Source organism: Chlorocebus sabaeus, chromosome 25, assembly GCF_047675955.1.
Source record: "Chlorocebus sabaeus isolate Y175 chromosome 25, mChlSab1.0.hap1, whole genome shotgun sequence".
In the NCBI taxonomy this organism is placed as follows: Eukaryota; Metazoa; Chordata; class Mammalia; order Primates; family Cercopithecidae; genus Chlorocebus; species Chlorocebus sabaeus.
The window spans coordinates 54,795,639-54,817,673 of record NC_132928.1 but is presented as its reverse complement, the minus strand read 5'-3'; the positions used below and the strand labels follow the sequence as shown (position 1 = coordinate 54,817,673).

Genomic DNA, 22,035 nt, shown 5'->3' with positions numbered 1-22,035 from the left:
CTGTAAGGAACAGATCCAGCTTCGGGTCATAGGGACACTGGGAGCCAGTGTGTGAGTTCTTACAGTTCCATTAATTCACTGTTCATAGTTCTAAGGGAGTCAGTAGTAATTGTCCATAACTGCATGGCTCTAGTTAGCCATCGGTGCAAAGACACACTGGGACTGACGCCAGCAGCAGAGGAAAGTAATGCTGTCTATGTTGTCTTCTTTCAGAAACTCACACCTAAATGTATTTCGTACTGCTGTTTGGCCAACTCCGGCTCTAGATAATAAAGAAGTACAAATATTTAGGACAATTATTTCTCTTATTCTATATTTCCCAGTCAATTTTAAGCAGTATATATAACTAACCAAGTACACCAGGAGAAAAGTAAAGGAGGTGCAATTATAGCACACAGATTTAAAAAACAAAGCAAAATAAAACACTTAATGTTAGTAAAATGATAGTATAGTATAATAGTTCAAAGCAAGGATGTTAAACCCAGACTGCCTGGATTCAAATTAATCCCCACTTTACTAGCTATGTGGCCTCGGGCAAGCTATTTAACATTTCTGTGCCTTTGTTCTTCTTCTGTAAAATGAAAATGATAGAATAGCACCGACTTCAGAGATGTGAGGCTAAAATGAATTAATACACATAAAGCATATAGCACTCAGTGCCTGGCACATAGGAAGTGCTGGATGTGCTTGCTATTTCTGCAGTGATATGGTTAAATCATAGCTCCAACAGCAGAAGTATGCTAATTTCAGTCAGTGTGCAGTCCTTCTGTCTGTGCTTTGCAGTTCTCCACTTCCAACTGAGTCATCTTCATCCCTTGAAGCCCCCACATATTGGTACTTATACCTTTCTTGTGGAATCTGTCACATTCTACCCTAAATTATATAATTATTTGTAAGCTCCTTAAAAGCAAAAACTATATTCTTTGTCTTCCCCTCAGCACCCAGCAGAATGATTACATAACAGCCTTGCTTACACAATAGCTCTTTGCTAACTATTTCAGGAAACTATGAACCTCTGTGAGGTTGGTCCCTGGAGGCCCTGCACCTTGGACTGGTTCCTGTGTACCTCTCATACTCTTCAGCTAGCAATCCCTCCCCTCACTGTGCTCCAGCAACTGGCCTTATGACCCTTAAACATGCATCATTTTCCAAAACTGGCTTAATGTGTGTGTGAACTGTGCAGTCACATAGGTCCCCATACTTGCTTGAATGCTCTATCACTAGCTTGAAATTCTTAGTTTTTGTGTTCAATTATTATCTTGCACTGAGCCTGCAAATTGTGTAGCTGGTCTTGCTCTTCGTCATCCTGTGCTTATTGTTCCCTGTGTCTGGAACACCCTTTCTCCCGAATCCTCACTGGCTACCCTACTCTTCAAGGCTCAGCTTCATTGTCATTCCTCAGAGAAGCAATAAAAATTAGAGCCATGTATTAGTGTCCCTCCAGCTTTTCTTCTCCCTCAGAGTACTTAACTTACTTTGTAAATACAGTATTTATTTATATTGTGATTATTTCTTTTAAGACTTTCTCCCAGGCTGGGTGTGGTGGCTCATGCCTGTAATCCCAGCACTTTGGGAGGCTGAGGCGGGTGGATCATGAGGTCAGGAGTTCAAGGCCAGCCTGACCAACATGGTGAAACCTGGTCTCTACTAAAAATACAAAAATTAGCCGTATGTGGTGGCAGGCGCCTGTAATCCCAGCTGTTTAGGAGGCTGAGGCAGGCGAATCCCTTGAACCCAGGATGTGGAGGTAGCAGTGAGCCGAGATCGTGCCACTGCACTCTAGCCTGGGCAACAGTGCAAGACTCCATCTCAAAAAAAAAAAAAGACTTTCTCCCCACTGGACTGTAAACTCCTCCAGGGGATAGACTGTGCCTTTGTTCCAGGATGGCTTTGCCTGCTACATAGTAAATAGTAAATAAATACTTGTTGAATGAGTGAGTGAATAAATCATTTTTAGAAATGCCAAGTTGTGGCCAGATGCAGTGGCTCACGGCTGTAATTCCAGCACTATGGAAAGCTTAAGTGGGCGAATCACTTGGAGTCAAGAGTTCAAGACCAGCCTGGCCAACATGGAGAAAACCTGTCTCTACTAAAAGTATAAAAAAATTAGCCAGGCATGGTGGTGTGAGCCTATAATCCCAGCTACTCAGGAGGCTGAGGCAGGAGAGTCGCTTGAACCCAGGAGGTGGAGCTTGCAGTGAGCCAAGATCATGCCACCTGCACTCCAGCCTGGGCAACAGAACAAGATTCTGTCTCAAAAAAAAAAAAAAAAAAAAAAAAAGAGAGCAAAGTTGTATGGATAAACTTTTCTTCCCAAGCTAAAAAGTTGATGTATAAAAATGGCAATGCAAGGCTAGGTGTAGTGGCTTACACCTGTAGTCTTAGCACTTTGGAAGGCCAAAGTGTACAGATCACTTGAGCCCAAGAGTTCAAGACCAGCTGGGGCAACACAGTGAAACCCCACCTCTACAAAAAAATTAGCTAGGTGTGGTGACTTACACCTGTCATCCCAGCTACTCAGGAGGCTGAAGTGAGAGGATCACTTGAGCCTGGGAAGTCAAGGCTGAAGTGAGCTGTGATTGCACCACTGCACTCCAGCCTGAGCAACAGAGCGAGACCCTGCCTCAAAAAATTTAAAAAAAAAAAAAAAAAAGTCAGTACAATCTTCATGCAATTTAATATTACTGGTGATAACTTTTAGCCAGTTTTACTTACTGTCTTTATAGGTAGATGAATACAGTAAAATTTCCCATTTTTGTTTTCCACTGTCCTTCTCATAGTCTGGTATAGTAAAGTTGAATCTCTCTAAAGTCAGATTTACTCAGGTTGTCTTATACATTAGTTTCAAATTAAATTTCTTAGAGCATAAATGTCTATAGCCTTCTGCCTCTTGTATTTTTAGCAAGCGATACATATTTACTTTTGACCTAATTGCCAGCAACAACTGACATAAAAGTAATGTTTCAGGTTTCTTAGCATTTTATGGTGGAAAGACCAGTACTATTATAATGAAGTTAGCACTTGATAGTAATAGAGAACAGTGACCTACTTAGTTTTCCCATCATTCTTTCTCTCCTCTCTTATTGTCTGTGTTTAAATAAGCTTAATTAACTCATTCTGAATGCACAGCTGTATCAGCTTTTCTGTGGTCCAATTTTGGAGCTATATCTGGTTATTCTACTCCCTGAAATCAGACCAATACAATTCAACATGTAACCAGATTTAATGCATGCCACCTTACTGTCTTAATTTTTAGTGCTTGGTAGTCATTCCATTACTCTCCAAATACTGTACTAAAATTTTTAAGTGATAAATTTCTAACCAAAAACTCATTTAGAAATGGATTTCTACTTGAGATTTACAATGGATTTTGAGCGCCTCCCCCAAAAGAAATAAAAAACATCCAGCATGGTATACTAACTTGATATTATTGCTTCTTAATTTTTTCAAAGAGGAAAAGAATCAGAATTTCCATAATTTAGCCCCACATTGAGAATCATCAATACAGTGAGAGAAGAATTTTTATTGCTTAAAAGAAAAACAGGCTAAATGTCCTTTTTTCTTTCCTTCAAGTGTAAAGAATCTGAGAAAAACAGATTTTAAACCAATAGAAGGAATGGTTATGATCCAGCAGCAACTGTTACACGTGGGTGAAGAAAAGAAGCCAGCATCATTTGTACAAATCCGTATGGGATGCAGTGAGAACAGAAAGAAACAAGGAAGAATAGGAAATAGAAAAGAAGGGCACTCTCAGTAAAGATGTAGGCCTCAAAAAATGTTCCATCTAAGCAATGACTGATTCCAGTACCTTAAGGTGATCTGCTTTAAGCTGTAAATCTTCTGAGTAGTTTATGCTCTCAATGCTTTTTTTTTCCAGAAGGCGGTGAGAGGAGGAAAAATACATTATTTTCAGTTTGCCCCCAGTTAAGACTTTATGGAATTTTAAGCAGGCTTCTCCCAGAGTTAAATTCCTGATTCAACCACCCTAGAGTCTATTTGGCCATCTCTCTCTCTCTCTTTTTTTTTTTTTTTTTATTTAAATCTCCTAACTTATGCCTGGTAATGTGGCAAGTATCTTAGGTTCATTATCTCTCATTTATGCAGTAACGGCATAATCTCCATCATTGAGTTGATTAGCTCAGTTAACTGCTGCAGGCTACTGATGAGGCTTATCAAAGGTCCTATGCATGTTGGCTAGATGACAGGCAATGTAGATGATAGTCATGTAACACTGTATGATTAAGGCTTTAACTTTGGTGTCAAAAAGACCTTTTGGGTCACTGGGTGCAGAGGCATGTACCTGTAGTCCCAGCTACTTGGGAGGTTGAGGCAGGAGGACTCCTTGAGCCCAGGAGTTCATAGCCAGCCTGGCAACATAGTGAGACTCAGTCTGTTAAAACAAAAGCCTGTAGAGTCTGTCATTATTATGGGGTCTATGAGTGTTACTTAGTCTTTCTTGGTTTACTCAATTTATAAAACGGATATAGTAACACCCAGTTTCTTTGTGAGGCTTAAGAAATATAAAAAATGCTAAATGGTGGCTGGGTGCTGTGGGTCATACCTGTAATCCTGGCACTTTGGGAGACCGAGGCAGGTGAATCACCTGAGGTCAGGAGTTTGAGACCAACCCAGCCAACATGATAAAACCCCGTCTCTACTAAAAATGCAAAAATTAGCTAGGTGTGGTGGCGGATGCCTGTAATCCCAGCTACTCGGGAGGCTGAGGCAGGAGAATCACTTGAACCCAGGGGCCAGAGGTTGTAGTGAGCCAAGATCGTGCCGCTTCACTCCAGCCTGGGTGAAAGAGAGAGACTGCATCTCTCTCTCTCTCTCTCTCTCTATATATATATATATATATATTTGTATATGTATGTGCTAAGTGCTTAGGCCAGTGCTGCAGCATGCGTTGTGTGCTCAATTAAAGGAAATGGTCATGGTAGTGGTTTGTGTTACCCTATTACAAAACATAAACAATTGAAATTCTGAGTAAGAGGTTTAAGTAAATTGCTCATAAAATTGTGTAGCTAGTATTTGGCAGAGAAAGTTTTCAAATGCAAGCCTGTTTAATTTCTTTCTTTCTTTTCTTTCCCTCTCTCTCTCTCTTTTTTCCCTCAGCTAATGTTTGTATTTTTAGTAGAGACGGGGAGGTTTCACCATGTTAGTCAGGCTGGTCTCAAACTCTCAAACTCGTGACCACAGGTGATCCACCTGCCTCAGCCTCCGAAAGTGCTGGGATTATAGGATTACCAGCATGAGCTACCATGCTCAGCCAAGCCTTTTTAATTTCTTTCTTTCTTTTGGTTTTTTTTTGTTGTTGTTGTTGTTGTTGTTGAGACGGAGTTTTGCTCTTGTCACCCAGGCTGGAGTGCAATGGCGCGATCTCAGCTCACTGCAGCCTCTGCCTCCTGGGTTCAAGCGATTCTCCTGCCTCAGCCTCCTGAGTAGCTGGGATTATAGGCATGAGCTACTACACCTGGCTAATTTTTTTGTATTTTTAGTAGAGATGGGGTTCCACCGTGTTGGCCAGGCTGGTCTCAAACTCCCGAGCTCAGATGATCTGCTCGCCTCGGCCTCCCAAAGTGCTGGGATTACAGGCATAAGCCACCATGCCCAGCCAGCCTGTTTAATTTCTAAACCACCCCACATAGAGTATCAAAGAGAAACTGCTGCTCAAATAATTGTGCGTGAAGAATATGGTTTTTGTCTTCTTTAAAACTTGATTTTATTCTTATATCCAAGCTGCTTATATAAATAGATTCTTGAAATATTTTGGGACACTAAAATAGTCCTTCCTGATCTTACAAATTTCTTCTCTCCTAAAATTTATTTATAAATTGGTTGTTTGAAACTCAGAATGGATATTCCCGTAGGAAGTGGTGGTTGTGTTCTCAGGCCAATTCATAAAAGCTTCTCTCCCCTGTCTCTTCTTCCTTTCTAGTACTTAATGTTTTAGTTCGGTGGTTTTTCAGATGGGCAGTACATCAAAATTGCCTGAGTAGCTTTGTAAATATAAAGGTACTTGAACAAAATAAAATTAGAATGAATAAGACCTCGAGTTTGATAGCACAGCAGGATGACTATAGTCAATAATAATTAATTGTACATTTAAAAATAACTAAAAGAATATAATTGGGCTGGGTGCAGTGGCTCACATCTGTAATCCCAGCACTTTGAGAGGCTGAGGAAGTCAGACCACTTGAGCCCAGGGTTTCAAGACCAGCCTGGGCAACATAGCGAGACCCTGTCTTTACAAAAAATACAAAAAATTAGCCAGGTATGGTGGCGGGTGCCTGTAGTCCCAGCTACAGGCTAAAAGGTGGGAAGATCACTTAAGCCCAGGAGGTTGAGGCTACAGTGAGCGGTGACTGCACCACTGCACTTCAGTTGAGGCCACAGAGCAAGACCCTGCCTCCAAAATAAGAGTGTAACTGAATTCTTTGTAACACAAAGGATAAATGCTTGAGGGAATGGCTACCCCATTTTACCTGATGTGATTATTACACATTACATGCCAGTTTCAAACTATCTCTTGTACCCCATATATGTATATATATACACCCCACATATATATATATATAAAATTACTATGTATCCACAAATATTAACATTAAGATTTTTTAAAAAGATAGAGGTGCCTGATCATGCCTCAGACCTTCTGAATCAGAATTTTAGGGTGAATGTGCTAGATCCATCCCAGCAGAAGCCTGAGGCAGGGGAGGGCATGATGCAGTAGAGATACTAAAAGAACTCCTGTGTAGCTGGAACAGAGACTGATTGTCTTTAAACTCTTGATTGTGATCCTTGTGAATGAAAGTCATGTGAGCCCATACCACCAATACATGTACATTCATTTTTAAATAAATTAGCTACCTGTACTACAATAAAATAAGCACGAATATTTTTTAAAAGGTGAAATAAAAATAGTCCTTCCTATTTTCATGTTCTAAAAACAACATGAAATTCTCATAATCACCTTTTGCTTTCTGTACCTATTTGGATAGTTTTATGTACTTTCTGAGATGGACAAACCACACTTTTGCAAAATATAGGCATAGAGAATGAAGGGGAGGTAGATAGAGACTAGATTCTATAGGACTAGCAGAGCCAAGTATTTCTCTATCCTAAGTGCAATAGGAAGCAATTGGAAAATGTTAGGAAGGAAAATGATGTTAGATTTGCATCCTGGAAAAAAATTACTTTCGCTGCCCAATGGTAAAAAGATTTAGTACAGCAACTGTGAACATGGGGAGTCCACTTTGGAATTTATGGCACTAGTTCTGATGAAAGGTGATTATGACTTGAATTGGGCATTGCCAGTGAAGTTCAAAAGAAAAACAAGATAGATATTTTGGAGGCATACAGTGTAGAATCTAGTGATGGATTGCCTGAGCATTGGATGGGGGAGAAGACAATGGTGACTTGTGGGTTTCTGGCTTGAGCTTCTGGATGGAAGATGAACAGTGGGAGAAGAACAAAGGTGGGGTATTAGTCCAGGTTTAAATGTCTTGAATGTGAATCATCCAAATGATGATAGGAAGTTCACAATTGGATATGTAGGCTAAGCTTAGAAGTTCTGGGCTGAAAACTATAAATTTAGGAGTTGTCAGCACATAGTACAGAAATTCCTTTACCTCCAGATATTATTTATTGATAGGAAATCTCTAAAGCAGAAGTGCCAAGGAGTTCCACAAAAATATTATACAAGATTAGATTTATAGGCCTGAAGATGAGGAATTAAAAATGAACAGGTAAGCAGATTCTGTAAAATGCAAGTCTCCCAAAATTGTTACAGCACTGGGACCACAGCTTATACCAGAATGTGGCAAATACAAATCAGTATTTCAGAAGCTCTCAAAGATACTTTAATGAGTATGTTACATTCTGGAGTAAGCCACAAACATTAGAAAGTGGCTCATGTCATACAATTATTCATGAATAAAGGTCCAGGAACCTGTCACAAGTCTGCACACCACTAGGCTTGAGTAATTGGGAAAGCTAGACATGTCAGATGAGATTAAAGCAAGTACAGCACCATAGATTGTGTGTTAGTATGAATTCAGGAGGAGAATGCCTAGGAATTTGATGTCTATAATAAGCCTTGGACATTATGTTAGAGTTGCAAGAGATAAGTATGTCGTTTGTCCCCACTCCCTTAAACTATTATGCTCCTTAAGTATTAGAATACAGCTAATAATCATTTACAGGCTCTTAGATTCCCTGAAGATTCCCCCCGACACCCAAGACAAATGGGGCAAAATATCGTTATTTAATATGTTCCCTCTCCTCCTAGTGCTAAAAGCTTAAAAGAAGTCAAAATGACTTCTTTTGCTGACCACTATGAAGAGGATTAAGTGAAGCCTATAGGACGTGTCCCTCCTCTTGTTGGATGCCGTCTCCTGATTCCTTTTCATCTGTTTCTTCCTGAGTCCTTTATACTACTACAAACTGACTGTTAGAATTTTGGTTGCCACTGATCCACTTTATGTCCAGATCTTGATAAGTTCTTTCAGAAATAACTGTGACTCTGACTTGGAAACTCTCAGCAACCCCCAAATTTCCAAGAAAGTGATACTATATTACATATCTATTTTTTCTCTGTCCATTGATTAATACATTAAATGAGATCATTTATATTCATCCTAAGAAATTGTCTGAAGTGAGCAAGAGCAGCTCATAATGGCTAGTACCTTTGGCCTATTAATTTTCTAGGCACCTGAACTGAACACCAGGAATCTTCACTTCAGAAAATGTTAACTTGGGTCATATCAGCATTTAAAAAAGAACAACACAGTGATGTACTTTACCAGCATTTGCTTCCATAAATTAATATTTTTGTATCTTTCATTTCTGAATTACAGAAGGAGATTCATCAAACCCTGAATGATAGCTCTTACAAGTGACTGACCCAATGTTAAAACTGAGTACAGGGGAAATGCTCTGTGTTTTAACTGGGCAAGGAAGCTTGCATAAACCAGTTGTCATGAAAATCCTCCTCACTGAGGTGCTTCTCCCTCTCTAACCCTCTGTCCCACAAATTTCTCCTTGATCATCTTTGTACCTTTTATAAATATCTGTTATTGCACTTATGAAACTAGATGATAACTAGACACATATTTGGCACTATGTCTAGACTGTCAGCTTCTTGAGCAGGTTTACTTTAATCATCTGGTGCCAGGCAGTAGAGCAAAGTAGTTAAAGAGGGCAGGTTCTGGAGGCCAACTGGATTTCATTTCTGACTATTTACCAGCTGTATGATCTTAGGCAAGTTACCTATCCTCAACTTATTCGTAAAATCCAAATAATACCTCCCTCATGGAGTTGCTGGCAGGATTAAATACAGATTTTTCTAAATTATAGGCTGAAAACTGTTAGGAAATTTTTTGACATGAAGGAATTCCGTACTTAGTGCCAATTACTGCTAACCAGGAACAAAGCAGAGGAGAGTGGACATCTGAATATATCATTGCAGTGCTAAAAACCTTGCACACTGTTCCAGGCCTCTCCTCTTGTCTTTATTGATAGTTTAGCTCAGTGGTTTTTAGTATGAATCCCACATCTTCTCAAACATGTACCCCTCAAATCTACTAGCCCCCAACATCCACACCTGGTTTAGAAGTGTGTGTAGGCATCCTGTTTGTCACAGTGACAGGCAGCTGCTACTGACATTTAATAGGTGAAATCATAAATGGGCCCAGGGATGCCATAGGCTCAGAAATGGAGAGCATAGTCTACACCAAAAATTATTCCACCCAAAATGCCAATAATATCTTACCTTGAGAAACACTGATAATGCCCAGGTTCTTTTCTCTACTTAAATGCAAAAACAACTTTTCACAAAATTAATATACTCATAAAGTCAGGATATGCCAAAGATCATGCCATATATATTACAGAGCATAGACCAACTTGGAAAATCTTTACATATGTATTCTGTTATTTCTGTCTTTTCTGTGTATAAGTTCTTTTCAAGTTACTATAGTGAGTTTCAAATTTGTTACTTAAGAGTTCCATTATTCTGTTAATTATGATCTGAAGTTTAAAATCTGTGGTGTTGAAAAGCACTGCAGCTCCTAAATATACAAAACCCTTGAACTCCTAAATGTACAAAGATCTTGTTTGGGCCAGGCATGGTGGCTCACACCTGTAATCCCAGCACTTTGGGAGGCTGAGGTGGGAAGATTGCTTGAGCCTTGGATTTTGAGACCAGCCTGTGCAACATAGTGAGACCCTGGCTCTACCACAAAAAAAAAAAAAAAAAAGAAGAAGAAGAAAAAGAACACTAGGCATGGTGGTGTGCCCCTATAGTCCCAGCTACTCAGGAAGCTAAGGTGGGATGAGTTCAGGAATTCGAGGCTGCAGTGTGCTGTGATTGTGCCACTGCACTCCAGCCTGAGCAGCAGAACAAGACCCTGTCTCTTAATAAAAAAAAAAGGTGATTGAGTTTGATAATCAGGAAACTTAACCAAATCTTATATGTAAGCAAATAAATATGTTTTTATTTGTTTTGTTTTGAGACAGGGTCTCACTCTGTCACCTAGGCTGGAGTGCAGTGGCATGATTTTACCTCACTGCAACCCAGCCTCCCAGGCTCAGGTGATCCTCCCACCTCAGCCTCCCAAGTAGCTGAGACTACAGGCATGTACCACAATGCTCAGCTAATTTTTGCATTTTTTATAAACACAGGGTTTCACCATGTTGTCCAGGCTGGTCTCAAACTCCTGAACTCAAGTGATCCACCCATCTTGACTTCCCACAGGGCTGGGATTATAAGCGTGAGCCACTGCACCTGGCCAAAATAAGTTTTATTAGAAATAACTCACTTTGGGAGGCTGAGGAGGGCAGATCACTTGAGGTTAGGAATTCAAGAGCAGCCTGGACAACATGGAGAAATTCCATCTCAAATAAAAATACAAAAATTAGCTAGGCGTGGTGGCATGCAAAAAAAAAAAGAAATAACCAATGCATGTGAAATTCAAATATTAGTAAGTATTCAAAATCAGATATGAAAGTAAAAATGCAAAATAGGGTGATATCACTGGTTGATATGATTAGTGAGATGAAGATTATTAAGGCAAATTCATCTAATAATTATTGATATACAACACAATTAATATATATTCAAGAATCATATATACAAATATGAAATAAACACCTTAAATGAGAAGAAGAGAGAAGACATTGAGAATAAAGTCTTCCCCTCCTATATCTCCAACTGAGGCCAGCATGACTAATATTGAGAAAGAGTAAGGCAAATGAGTAATTATTGTGCTCTATCTTTTACTGTTATTGAAGGTCACTGTTTAGCACTCCCTCGCCATTCCCCTACCACTCCCCTTTGCCTCAAACTCATTAAGCTCTTTTCTTTGTATTTCCTGATAACAGCTGACAGGGACCCACGCTCATCTGTAATGACAGGTGAGGGTATTGGTGATAAGTAGAGTTAATAAAGCTTCTCCAGTGATTTAGAACTATAACCCTCTGAGTATTATCATGAGGGGAATAGTTGAAAAAGCCCATTTCATTTCGTGCAGTGTCCTTCAAACTGCTGATTATGAAATCATTTTAGAGGGTCTGAGAAATAATTGTGGAATTACAATGAAACATAATAGAAAATATCAGTGAACACTGTGAGAGATCAGTCAGAGTGGTGGGGAAAAACTACAGGGAAAGGACGCAAACCTTCTGAAAGGTCAGAAGGTTCTGCAGAGCCCCAGGGGAGAATAGCTGAAGGCAGCTCTTCTATAACCCTGAGGCACTGGGCAGGGAGTAGGTACAAGAGAGTGTAGGGGAATTTATCTTAAGTTTGTTTACTTATGTTGACCAGGAACTGACCTTTGATCATCCATGGGGACATTCTCCCTGAAAGGGGAACAATAAATGTTAATTACCTACAGGTTGTTTTTGCTCCAGGCTTTTGGCATTGTGCCTGCTCTGAATAAAAGCAAGTAGCTCCAGCTTCTCGGGGCTGCTGTCTGGTGACTAGAGCCAGGCAGTCACCTAGCTGCTCTTACACTGCATACCTGTGTCCGAGTACTCGTTTCATCCATCGGCCAGGGTCTGTGGGACAGACCCAGCAGACACACAGATCCTTGGCAGGAACTGGGTACAACTGGTGCAACCAGTTGCCATTAGTGATCTGAGGGAGAAAGCAGAAAGGCACTGAGTGAATCTATGCATGGACTGGGGTGGACTTGTTTTTATTTTTTTGCTTGCTGTCTAGTTTGGTATTCTGGTATGTATGTATGTATGTATTTTTTTTTTTTTTTGAGATGGAGTCTCGCTCTGTTGCCCAGGCTGGAGTGCAGTGAAGTGATCTTGGCTCACTGCAAGCTCTACCTCCTAGGTTCATGCCATTCTCCTGCCTCAGCCTCCCAAGCAGCTGGGACTACAGGTGCCCACCACCACTCCCAGCTAATTTTTTATATTTTTAGCAGAGACAGGGTTTCACTGTGCTAGCCAGCATGGTCTCGATCTCCTGACCTTGTGATCTGCCCACCTCAGCCTCCCAAAGTGCTGGGATTACAGGTGTGAGTCACCATGCCCAGCCCCAGTATTCTGATATTTATAACATAAGGTTAATAGTTTATAGTTGACTTTATATTGACATAATTTGCAGTTGGTTGTAAAATAAAGAGCAGAGGAGTTCTTATATTGTCTTAAGCAAAAGTGTTAAGACTTTCAACTGAGTTTTGTTTGTAAACATTTAGTAGCTCAATTAATTGTAGTTATTTATAATATGTTGTTTTAGTTTCCTATTGTTTCCGTAACAAATAACTACGAAGATAAATCTTTTAGTATATAGTTTTGTACAAGTCTGGTATGAGTCTCACTGGGCTAGGAATGAGGGTGTTGGCCAGGCTGCCTTCCCTTCTGGAGGTTCTTTGGGAGAATCCATTTCCTTGCCTTTTCCAAGCTTCTAGAGGCTGCCTACATTGCCTTACTCATGGATCTCTCCCCGTGTCTTCAAAGCCACACAGAATTTCTTTGATCCTTCTGCAGTAGTGATATCTGAATGAAGTCCCGAAAGGTTTTCTTCTTTTAATGACTCACATGATTTCACTAGGCCCACTCAGATAATCTAAAATAACCTTCCCATCTTAAGGTCCTTAACCTTAATCACATCTGCAAAATTCATTTGACCATGTAAGGTAACACATTCACAAGTTCTAGGGATTAGAATTCAGCCATCTATGGGATGCCTACCACAGTTGTCTATGTTGATTCCAAATGGAAAAAGGTGAAAACACTGGTTCTGTCTATAAATGCTGCCAAATGTAGTGTCAAGCCTGCAATGTCAAGCCTTGGTTGATTATTTAAATGACTGCTATCATACTTGTTAGGGGTCGTCTTGCCATGAATGGATATCCTTTTTTTTTTCTTTTTCTATTTGTTTGTTTGCCTGTTACTAATACCATTTCAAAGTAGTGAATGCTCATCATTAGTTGCACACATAAAACAATTATAGATACTTTGAGAACATTTCTTGAACTTAGGAAATACTGGAAGGAGAGATCATAGACAGTTGGTGGAACAGGACCTCAACATTAGGTAGACATTTAAAAGGACTGGTGGTTTTTTTTTGTTTTTGTTTTTGTTTTTTTTTTTGAGACAGAGTCTTGCTCTGTTTCCCAAGCTGGAGTGCAGTGGCGCAATCTCGGCTCACTGCAAGCTCTGCCTCCCGGGTTCACACCATTCTCCTGCCTCAGCCTCCTGAGTAGCTGGGCCTACAGGCACCCGCCACCACACCCAGCTAATTTTTTTTGTTGTTGTATTTTCAGTAGAGACGGGGTTTCACCATGTTAGCCAGGATGGTCTTAATCTCCTGTCCTTGTGATCTGCCCGCCTCGGCCTCCCAAAATGCTGGGATTGCAGGCATGAGCCACCGTGCCCGACCTGGACTGGTGGTTCTTAGCACATTTTCCAAGTACACCCTTATTTACAGGATGTTTCAATTCTGGTAACTCTTAGTGACTTTTTGTTCTTTTAATTAAAAGTACATACTGAAGAGATTTTTTTTTTCTTTTGAAACGGAGTTTCACTCTTGTTGCCCAGACTGGAGTGCAATGGTGCAATCTTGGCTCACTGCAGCCTCCACCTCCCAGGTTCAAGCGATTCTCCTGCCTCAACCTCTTAAGTAGCTGGGATTACAGGCATGCGCCACCTCACCCAGCTAATTTTGTATTTTTAGTAGAGATGGGGTTTCACCATGTTGATCAGGCTGGTCTCGAACTTCTGACCTCAGGTGATCCGCCTACCTTGGCCTCCCAAAGTGCTGGGATTACAAGCGTGAGCCACTTCGCCCAGCCCTGAAGATGTTTTTAAATTTCTTTCTCCAGTAAGAAAAATTTCAAACTTCTGTATCCCATTCAGTATTCCCTAAAATAAAATCAAGTTTGTCCTGAAATATGGTTTTAAAAACTGAAAATCTCTTTTCTTTCATTACCTCATAAATAACAAGAGTTTCATATCAGCTCTCCTGTCTCTTCCTCCTCCACCCTTTTCCTCTCTTTCATGTTGTGCCAGTCACACAGGTGGATGCTCAGTATCACCCCACAGCATAAGATAAATAAGCTTGGAAGGTTTCCTAGCAACATATTGTTCTGGGAACCTGCTCTGTTTCCCTGAACAAGATGAAGCCAAATATCCTAGAATCTCAGCCAGATGGGAAAGGATTAGCTTATTGAGAGTGTTATTGCCTTTTTTTTTTTTAATATTTCACTTTGAAATGAACCTCTTAATATAAGTAGTAAAAGTGACTTTTAAAAGGGCACATAAAAATATCTTTTTAAAAGAACATTTTTTTCTCTTACATATATAAAAAAATTGATAATAGTTTGAAGTTTAAAAATATGGTTTCAGAATTATCTAAGCACAAGCTTCCAGTATGTAATTCAGTCACTGGTGAGTGGATCCATTTTAGAACCATGTAGAAAATACTTCCACATGGGACTAATACTCAGCCTGGTGTCCAGTGGTATGGTATTCCTGCTGTAAAAATACTGAAATACTTCTGATCTGGTGGGAAAATGGCTCCAGGAGTAGGCTGTCTCCTCACAATACCTTCAGCTGCTCCCCTTGGCCCTTGCATCTGGACCTAGGGAAACATTGGAGACACCTTGTCACTCCTTAAAACCCTGAAGCTTCCCCTTTTTCTATAACTCCAGGACTATTTTAGTACTAGTGATTTACAACTTCATCTTCAGAGTCTATTTTTGGTTTTCTCAGTGTATGATTAAAGTATATAGAGAAAATAAAACTGAAAGAAATTGAGACTGCTATCAAAGCCAAGAAAAATAATGTCATTGTTGTTTTGTTAACACATGATCGTGTATATTTCCCTTGTTTATCTAATGATCTGTGAGGCTACACAGTTGGCAGCTGGTGCTTTCCTTTCTGTTGCACTCTAGTTGGTCACAGTATACTTGTTAGAGGTCTCTGGAGATGGAGTAATAAAGGATTCTTGTTTCTCATAACAGTATTCAGCAGTGGCTTTGCAATTCAGTTTCACCCTGGGAAATGTCCTCACTCATTGTTTGGCTGGGGAGACATTCCCCCATCAGCCAGATGACTATTCTCATAATGTGGTTGTTGACTGGTTTGTGTCATCTATCAGGTTTGGACTGAGTTTGTGAAACTTCCCAATTGTGGTCGGAAGCTGATAATTCTAGTACTTCATAGTGTTCCTGGATAGGAAAAACAAAGTAATTAGAATAAGATGGGAATGACACCTGGTGTCTTTGTTTTTATGTAACAAATTATTTGGCCAGATGCCAGAGAATTAATGCTGTCCTCATTTTAATGAAAATAAGGAAATTGTGAGATAATTTTATATTCATGCTAGGTGCTTTCCATTCTCTTTTGCTCTCTCACTCATATGTATATGTTTTCTAAATACCATATTTTAAACTCAACAAGGAACAATCTGTTGAGGGCCTAGTATGAGCCAAATACCACTGGGTATTATGGCAGATACTGAGGGCAACACATCATCCTTTCCTTCTCAGAATCCGCAAGAAGTTTGCAACATAGCACGTTTGTAATCTTAAACCAAACAAAAACATTAAGGAAAGGTTTTGATGTTTAAAGGAATCATGGGCTAGGCACAGTGGCTCATGCCTGTAATCCCAGTGCTTTGGGAGGCTGAGGAAGGAGGATCACTTCAGCCCAGGTGTTTGAGACCAGCCTCGGCAACATAGCCAGACCCCATCTCTACAAAAGTTAAAATAAAATAAATAAGTAAAGGAATTCTATAACTTTGTTCAAAGAAAGACTAAAAGTATATTTAATATATATTGTGGAACAGAATAAGTTCTAATACCTTAATTTTGATTGAATACTTGTTTTTAAAAAAATTTTAAAATGTCCATGAACCAGGCATTGTTTTAGATACCTCTCTGTTAACTCATTTAATTCTCCTGACACCATTATGAGGTAGAAATTTTATTTACCTGCTATTTTATAGACGAAGAAACTGAGGCTAGGAGAGTTTTGTTTGTTTGTTTGTTTTAAAAGACTGAGTCTCATTCTGTTGCCCAGGCTAGAGTAAGTGGCCGTCATAGTGCAGTGCAGCCTGGAACTTGTCCACTCAAGCAATTCTTCCATCTCAACCTCCCAAGTAGCTGGGACTACAGATGTGCACCACTGTCCCCTAAGAGAGGTTAAATATCTGTTTATTGAGGGCTTTTATACTATGTCGTGCTTATTTGTTTATTTTTAAAATTTGAAGAGTCCATAGGATTCTAGTCTTTTTTCAGAAAAGAGTAAACTACTGTCTTTTGTGAATGACATAATTTTCGCAAGAAATAAATGAGTTGTTTAGATGACTTTCTATTATCTCATACAGCACAATGATTCTGTATTTGAGTTTTCATTGTCAAACAGTAAAACCTTTCAGTATACTAACTCCATTTTAGAATATTTTTCTTTTTCTTTCTTTCTTTCTTTCTTTTTTTTTTTTTTTTTTTTTTTTTGAGACTGAGTCTCGCTCTATCACCCAGGCTGGACTGCAGTGGTGCAATCTTGGTTCACCACAACCTCAGCCTCCTAGGTTCAAGCAATTCTCATGCCTCAGCCTCCAGAGTAGCTGGGATTACAGATGCCCACTACCGCGCCCAACTAATTTTTGTAATTTTAGTAGAGATGGGGTTTTACCATGTTGGCCAGAGGCTGGTCTCAAACTGCTGACCTTGAGTGATCCACCTGCCTGAGCCTCCCAAAGTGCTGGGATTACAGACATGAGCCACCATGCCCAGGCCATTTTAGAGTATTTCTTGTAGCTAAATTTTTTACTTGCATAAAATAATAATTTTCATTTTAAACATAATAGAAGGATATGAGTGAATTATACTTAAGAAAGTTAAAATTCATAGCACTATTAAATACATTAATAAGAGAAGGTTGTGACATCAGCAATATTATATATAACAGAGGTGGACAAACTGTAGCCTGTTTCTGTAAATTAAGTTTTCTTGGAACACAGCCAGACTCATTTGTTTAGGTATCACTCATGGCAGGTTTTGTGTAATAATGACAGAGTTGAATCTTTGCAACCTAGACTATATGACCCACAAGGCCTAAAATATATACTGCCTGGACCTTTACAGGAAAAGTTTGCCAACCCCTACTCTGGAGTCTGTATTTTTCTCCTAACTTTGAGTTGGGCATGTTCCCTTAGAATGCCAGAAATTTAGCAAACACATCTGAGGTTTTTTTCATAAATGGCGCCCTTGTCTAACATGGTTTTCCTCAAATCCCTTCAGGTTCCAACCAAGAAGCTGAAGAAATATGAGAAAGAATATCAGACAATGCGAGAGAGTCAGCTGCAACAGGAAGACCCAATGGATAGATACAAGGTATGAGAAATATGTTGCACCTATCAACGTACCTTCTTTTTTATTTTAAATGAGACTGAGTCTTGCTGTGTTGCCCAGGCTGATCTTGAACACCTGGCCTCGAGCAATCCTCCCACTTCAGTCTCCTAAGTAACTGGGATTACAAGCACGAGCCACCATTCCCAGTAAAGTACCTTTTTTTTTTCTTTTTTTTTTTTTTTTTACTTAAAGCAGCAGTTGTGGCAAGTTCAATTCCCTCTGTTCCTCCTCGATTGATTTAGACACTCTCTGATCATGCTAACTGTCCAGGTATGTTTTCATTTCAGGAGACTCCCAAATAGCCAACCATAATATTTCTTTTCTTTCAGTTTGTATATTTGTAGGTAACTCCAGCTGTTGCATTTATACTGGGAATCTTCATAAGAAGCTGAGAGAAAGAGAGGGGAAAAAGAAAGTGGCTTTCTACTTTCAAAAATGAAACAAAAAGGAAAAATGGCAAAGTACTGTTTTAGCTGTGCATGGTCATATCCACAAAGACCTTTAGCAGGTGAACTGTTCCAAGACTGACACAAGGATGTTTCAAACTTGCCTCTATCTGTAGCAAATGTTAAAAATACCAACTCACTTGGAAGGAAAAATAAAAATCACAAAGGTATATTGAGCACAGTAATGGTGTTTGTTGCAACATTTATTTCCACAAATGAATTTTTGAACAACAGTGATATTTGACTTATAGTATGAAGTTTCAGAATCAAAATAATTTCATTTTAATATGTTCGTTAATTGTGAATCTCAATGGTAATTAGCAACACTTCCCAGGATGCAATGTTGGGAAACACTTATTTCCAACTTATTTTTTTCCAAGTAAAATATTGTCTCTTTTCAACATGCTTTAATTTTTCAGACTCATACAGATACATAATAGCTCCTTCTCCCTCCACATCAATACACTAAGATAAAAGAATACTGTATTTTCAGCACTAAGCAGCAGTGCCGAAATGTCCTGCCAATAAATGGACTGTGTGGCATTATTAATTAAATCACCCACATTGGGATGACTTCCACTTTTGTAACTAGAGTTATCTTTATGTGGTCAGAGCTGGACATAGGCAGCATAGTCACACAGAATATCTTATCTCTGTTGCTGAATTGAATAGCACGTGATGTGTACAGAGGAACATGGTAGGAGTATGTAGATTTTGTAGTCAGACAGACCTGAACTCAAATCTTGCTCATTTTTTTAGAGCACAGGATTTGGGCTCCATATTGAGGGTTTTAATCCCTATGCCACCATTCAGCATCTTGGACTAGTTATTGAACCTCTTCCTTATCTGTAAAAGATATAGTGTATCTGCTTCCTTGGTGGATTATTACAAGGATGAGGGAATGCTGTATGTTAGGGACTCAGCTCATAGTTGCATTCAATAAATGGCTGTTATTTTATGACGCCTACTACTACAAATTATGCAATTATTACTAGAATAATGCCAACTTATGTGGGTCTTCCCCTCTAGTCCCTTATTGATTGTTCTCATTTCTCTCAAGTATTGCCAACTAATAATCTCCCTTGCTTATAAAAGTGGTTCAAGATCTGATGATAAAATCCCACATACTTCTATAGCAGGTAACTATTAACAGATAAGGTGTTTACAGATAATATTTGAAGCTAATTTTCACCACCAACATCCCCTCAATAAAACCAACTTTTAATGTAAATCACATGGCATGCTGCTTTAGAAAGGCTGGAAGGTAGTAATTATAAACTATTATTAAGCATCCAAAATGAAGCTCTCCTTTTGCTAACATCATTCTGATTTTCTTATTACTACCATTGTTGTGAATAAATTCTGTGAAGAATGCTTTAAAATAAGAGAGAAATGGAAGACTAAATTTGTACATTTAAAATCAGACTGGAATTGAACTTGTTACTGTGTCTTAAATCATTTTTTGTGCCAAAGCAGGTATGTATACATTAATAGTAAGATGTACATTATTTTTAAATTACTTATAACATGTAAGATTATCAGTGTGTATAGTTTTTATTGAGAGATCAAAGTAGGATTAAACTTTTTGTTTTGAAAGCAGGCATTACTTTTTAAGTTCAAGTATTGTTGCTTCTTATTTGCACTTATCTAATACCCTCTATCGCTATTTCTTTTAGATTATTGTAACTTGTCAGTACATTCATCTAATGTCTCTATACTCTTTTAATAATGTCTAGGCATTTGTCCTGGTAATACACTTGGCAAATTCATAGTTCTTAGATTATAATTACACCTTCAAGGTGGCAGTCAACAATATAAGTTTCTAACCATCAACATATTTGATTTTTAAGATGATCAATATGTAGTTTAAGAAGCCATATTATAATTAATTAAAGTAGCAAAGTTAGAAAATACCTTTTACATCTTCTAAATTTAATCCTGTGAAGAATAAGATCTCTGTCCTGGGAATGAGCACTTTATAATTCATAGATCTTGGACTGGGAACCTAGTTAGTGTAAACTCTTAAAGACTGACTTGGGAACATCTTTGAGGGCATTGAGTGAGAACTTGCACCAGTTCAGTGACAACCCCTCCTCAACATTAGAATCTGTATTGCTTGAAAAGTCATTTCCACACCCTAGCTTGGCATATGACAAGAGAGTTAGGAAGGTTGTGGGAATTTATTTTTTAAAGCCCACATATGTTATATAATAAGATATTTTAAGAGGTATTTCAGTTCAATGCTATTTCTCTTAGACATGGTGGCATATGTAAAAGGGCTATCACAGGGAACCTGGAGGTGGGATTAAAGATCCAACAATGTAGATGTAGCTCTCAACAGTCATATTTCTTGCTATATCTATGTAAACATGTGTTTGATGTCTATTTTTATGACATATGTAAATAACTTCATGCTCAGGTTATATCACTATAGTCACCTTTATTCAACACTTAAATCTCAACCACAAAGAAAGAGATGAAATAATGTTAGTATAAATTTAAATTTTAAAACTCCACATATCATGAAAATCTTCTGGAATTAGGAAGTAGTGATGATTGCACAACTTTGTGAATATACTAAAATCATTACATTGCACATTTTAAAAACATGACTTTTATGGCATGTGAATTACATCTCCAAAAAAAAAGCAGAATATTCCAGGAGGATTGTCATTTAGGCTACCCTTTTCCTTTCATGAACCCTAAGTCACACCAGAGGTACTTGTTTAGAAGCTTTGCAGGAGGGAGAGCTTCCTGTTGAAATTAGAGCTAATTAGTGACTATTGATCTTATATGTGTTCATATTTGTAGAATAAAAGCCAACACAGTGGGTGGTACATTAGTTTTTAGTGAAGCCCATTAATTTCCAGATAGAACATATGTTGTACATTGTATGTATACACACAGATATAAACATATATACGTAGGTCATACACACATATACATGCACTGCCTGTGCTACCTGGGCTTGGCATCAGTTTATATTTTAAACTCAGTGAACACCATAATGACTGCTTTATAGCCTTTATTCTTTCTGTTTCTCTTCATGACTAGATTCCAGGAGACAGAAAGGAAACTTTTTTGGAAGAACAATGTAGAATATTTATTTCAAATCTCTTTTATCTTCCTTCTTAACTTGGACCTGACCAGATTTGTGTAAAATTCTTTATCTACTCTAATATTTTGGTTTGTAAATTTAGTGATTGATTTCTAATAAGCTGAAATTAGGATAAAGATTTGGCTGTAGAAATAAGCATGTTTTCATTTTTATACAGGTTCCCCAGAAAACACACATTCATCAATATGTGTAGCTGTTTTTAGTGTATTTTAGAAACTACTAACTAAGCCCTTAATAAGCAAAGTTACCAATTTCAGAAATTAAATTTTTTTTTTTTTTTTTTGAGATGGAGTCTTGCTCTGTCGCCCAGGCTGGAGTGCAGTGGCGCAATCTTGGCTCACTGCAAGCTCCGCCTCCTGGGTTCATGCCATTCTCCTGCCTGAGCCTCCCCTGTGCTGGGACTACAGGCGCCCGCCACCGCACCCGGCTAATTTTTTGTATTTTTAGTAGAGACGGGGTTTCACCGTGTTAGCCAGGATAGTCTTGATCTCCTGACCTCGTGATCCGCCCGTCTCGGCCTCCCAAAGTGCTGGGATTACAGGCGTGAGCCACCGCGCCTGGCCTTAAAATATTTTCTATCTTAAAGAGATGAATCGTTTCT

General features: G+C 38.8%; 1 protein-coding gene across 11 annotated transcripts in view; it reads left to right on the top strand.

Moving 5' to 3' along the window:
* Nucleotides 1-22,035, top strand: part of RABGAP1L (RAB GTPase activating protein 1 like) — a 795,491-nt gene that overhangs the window by 737,814 nt on the left and 35,642 nt on the right. For 7 of the 11 annotated variants that reach the window (XM_037986171.2, XM_073011765.1, XM_073011766.1 and 4 more), the window contains one exon: nt 17,760-17,852. In XM_037986171.2, the coding sequence (XP_037842099.1) occupies nt 17,760-17,852 (93 nt within the window). Of the gene's footprint in view, nt 1-17,759; nt 17,853-18,199; nt 18,502-22,035 lie in introns of those variants that run through there. The other 4 variants (XM_073011767.1, XM_037986174.2, XM_073011771.1 and 1 more) reach the window with 1 other exon arrangement.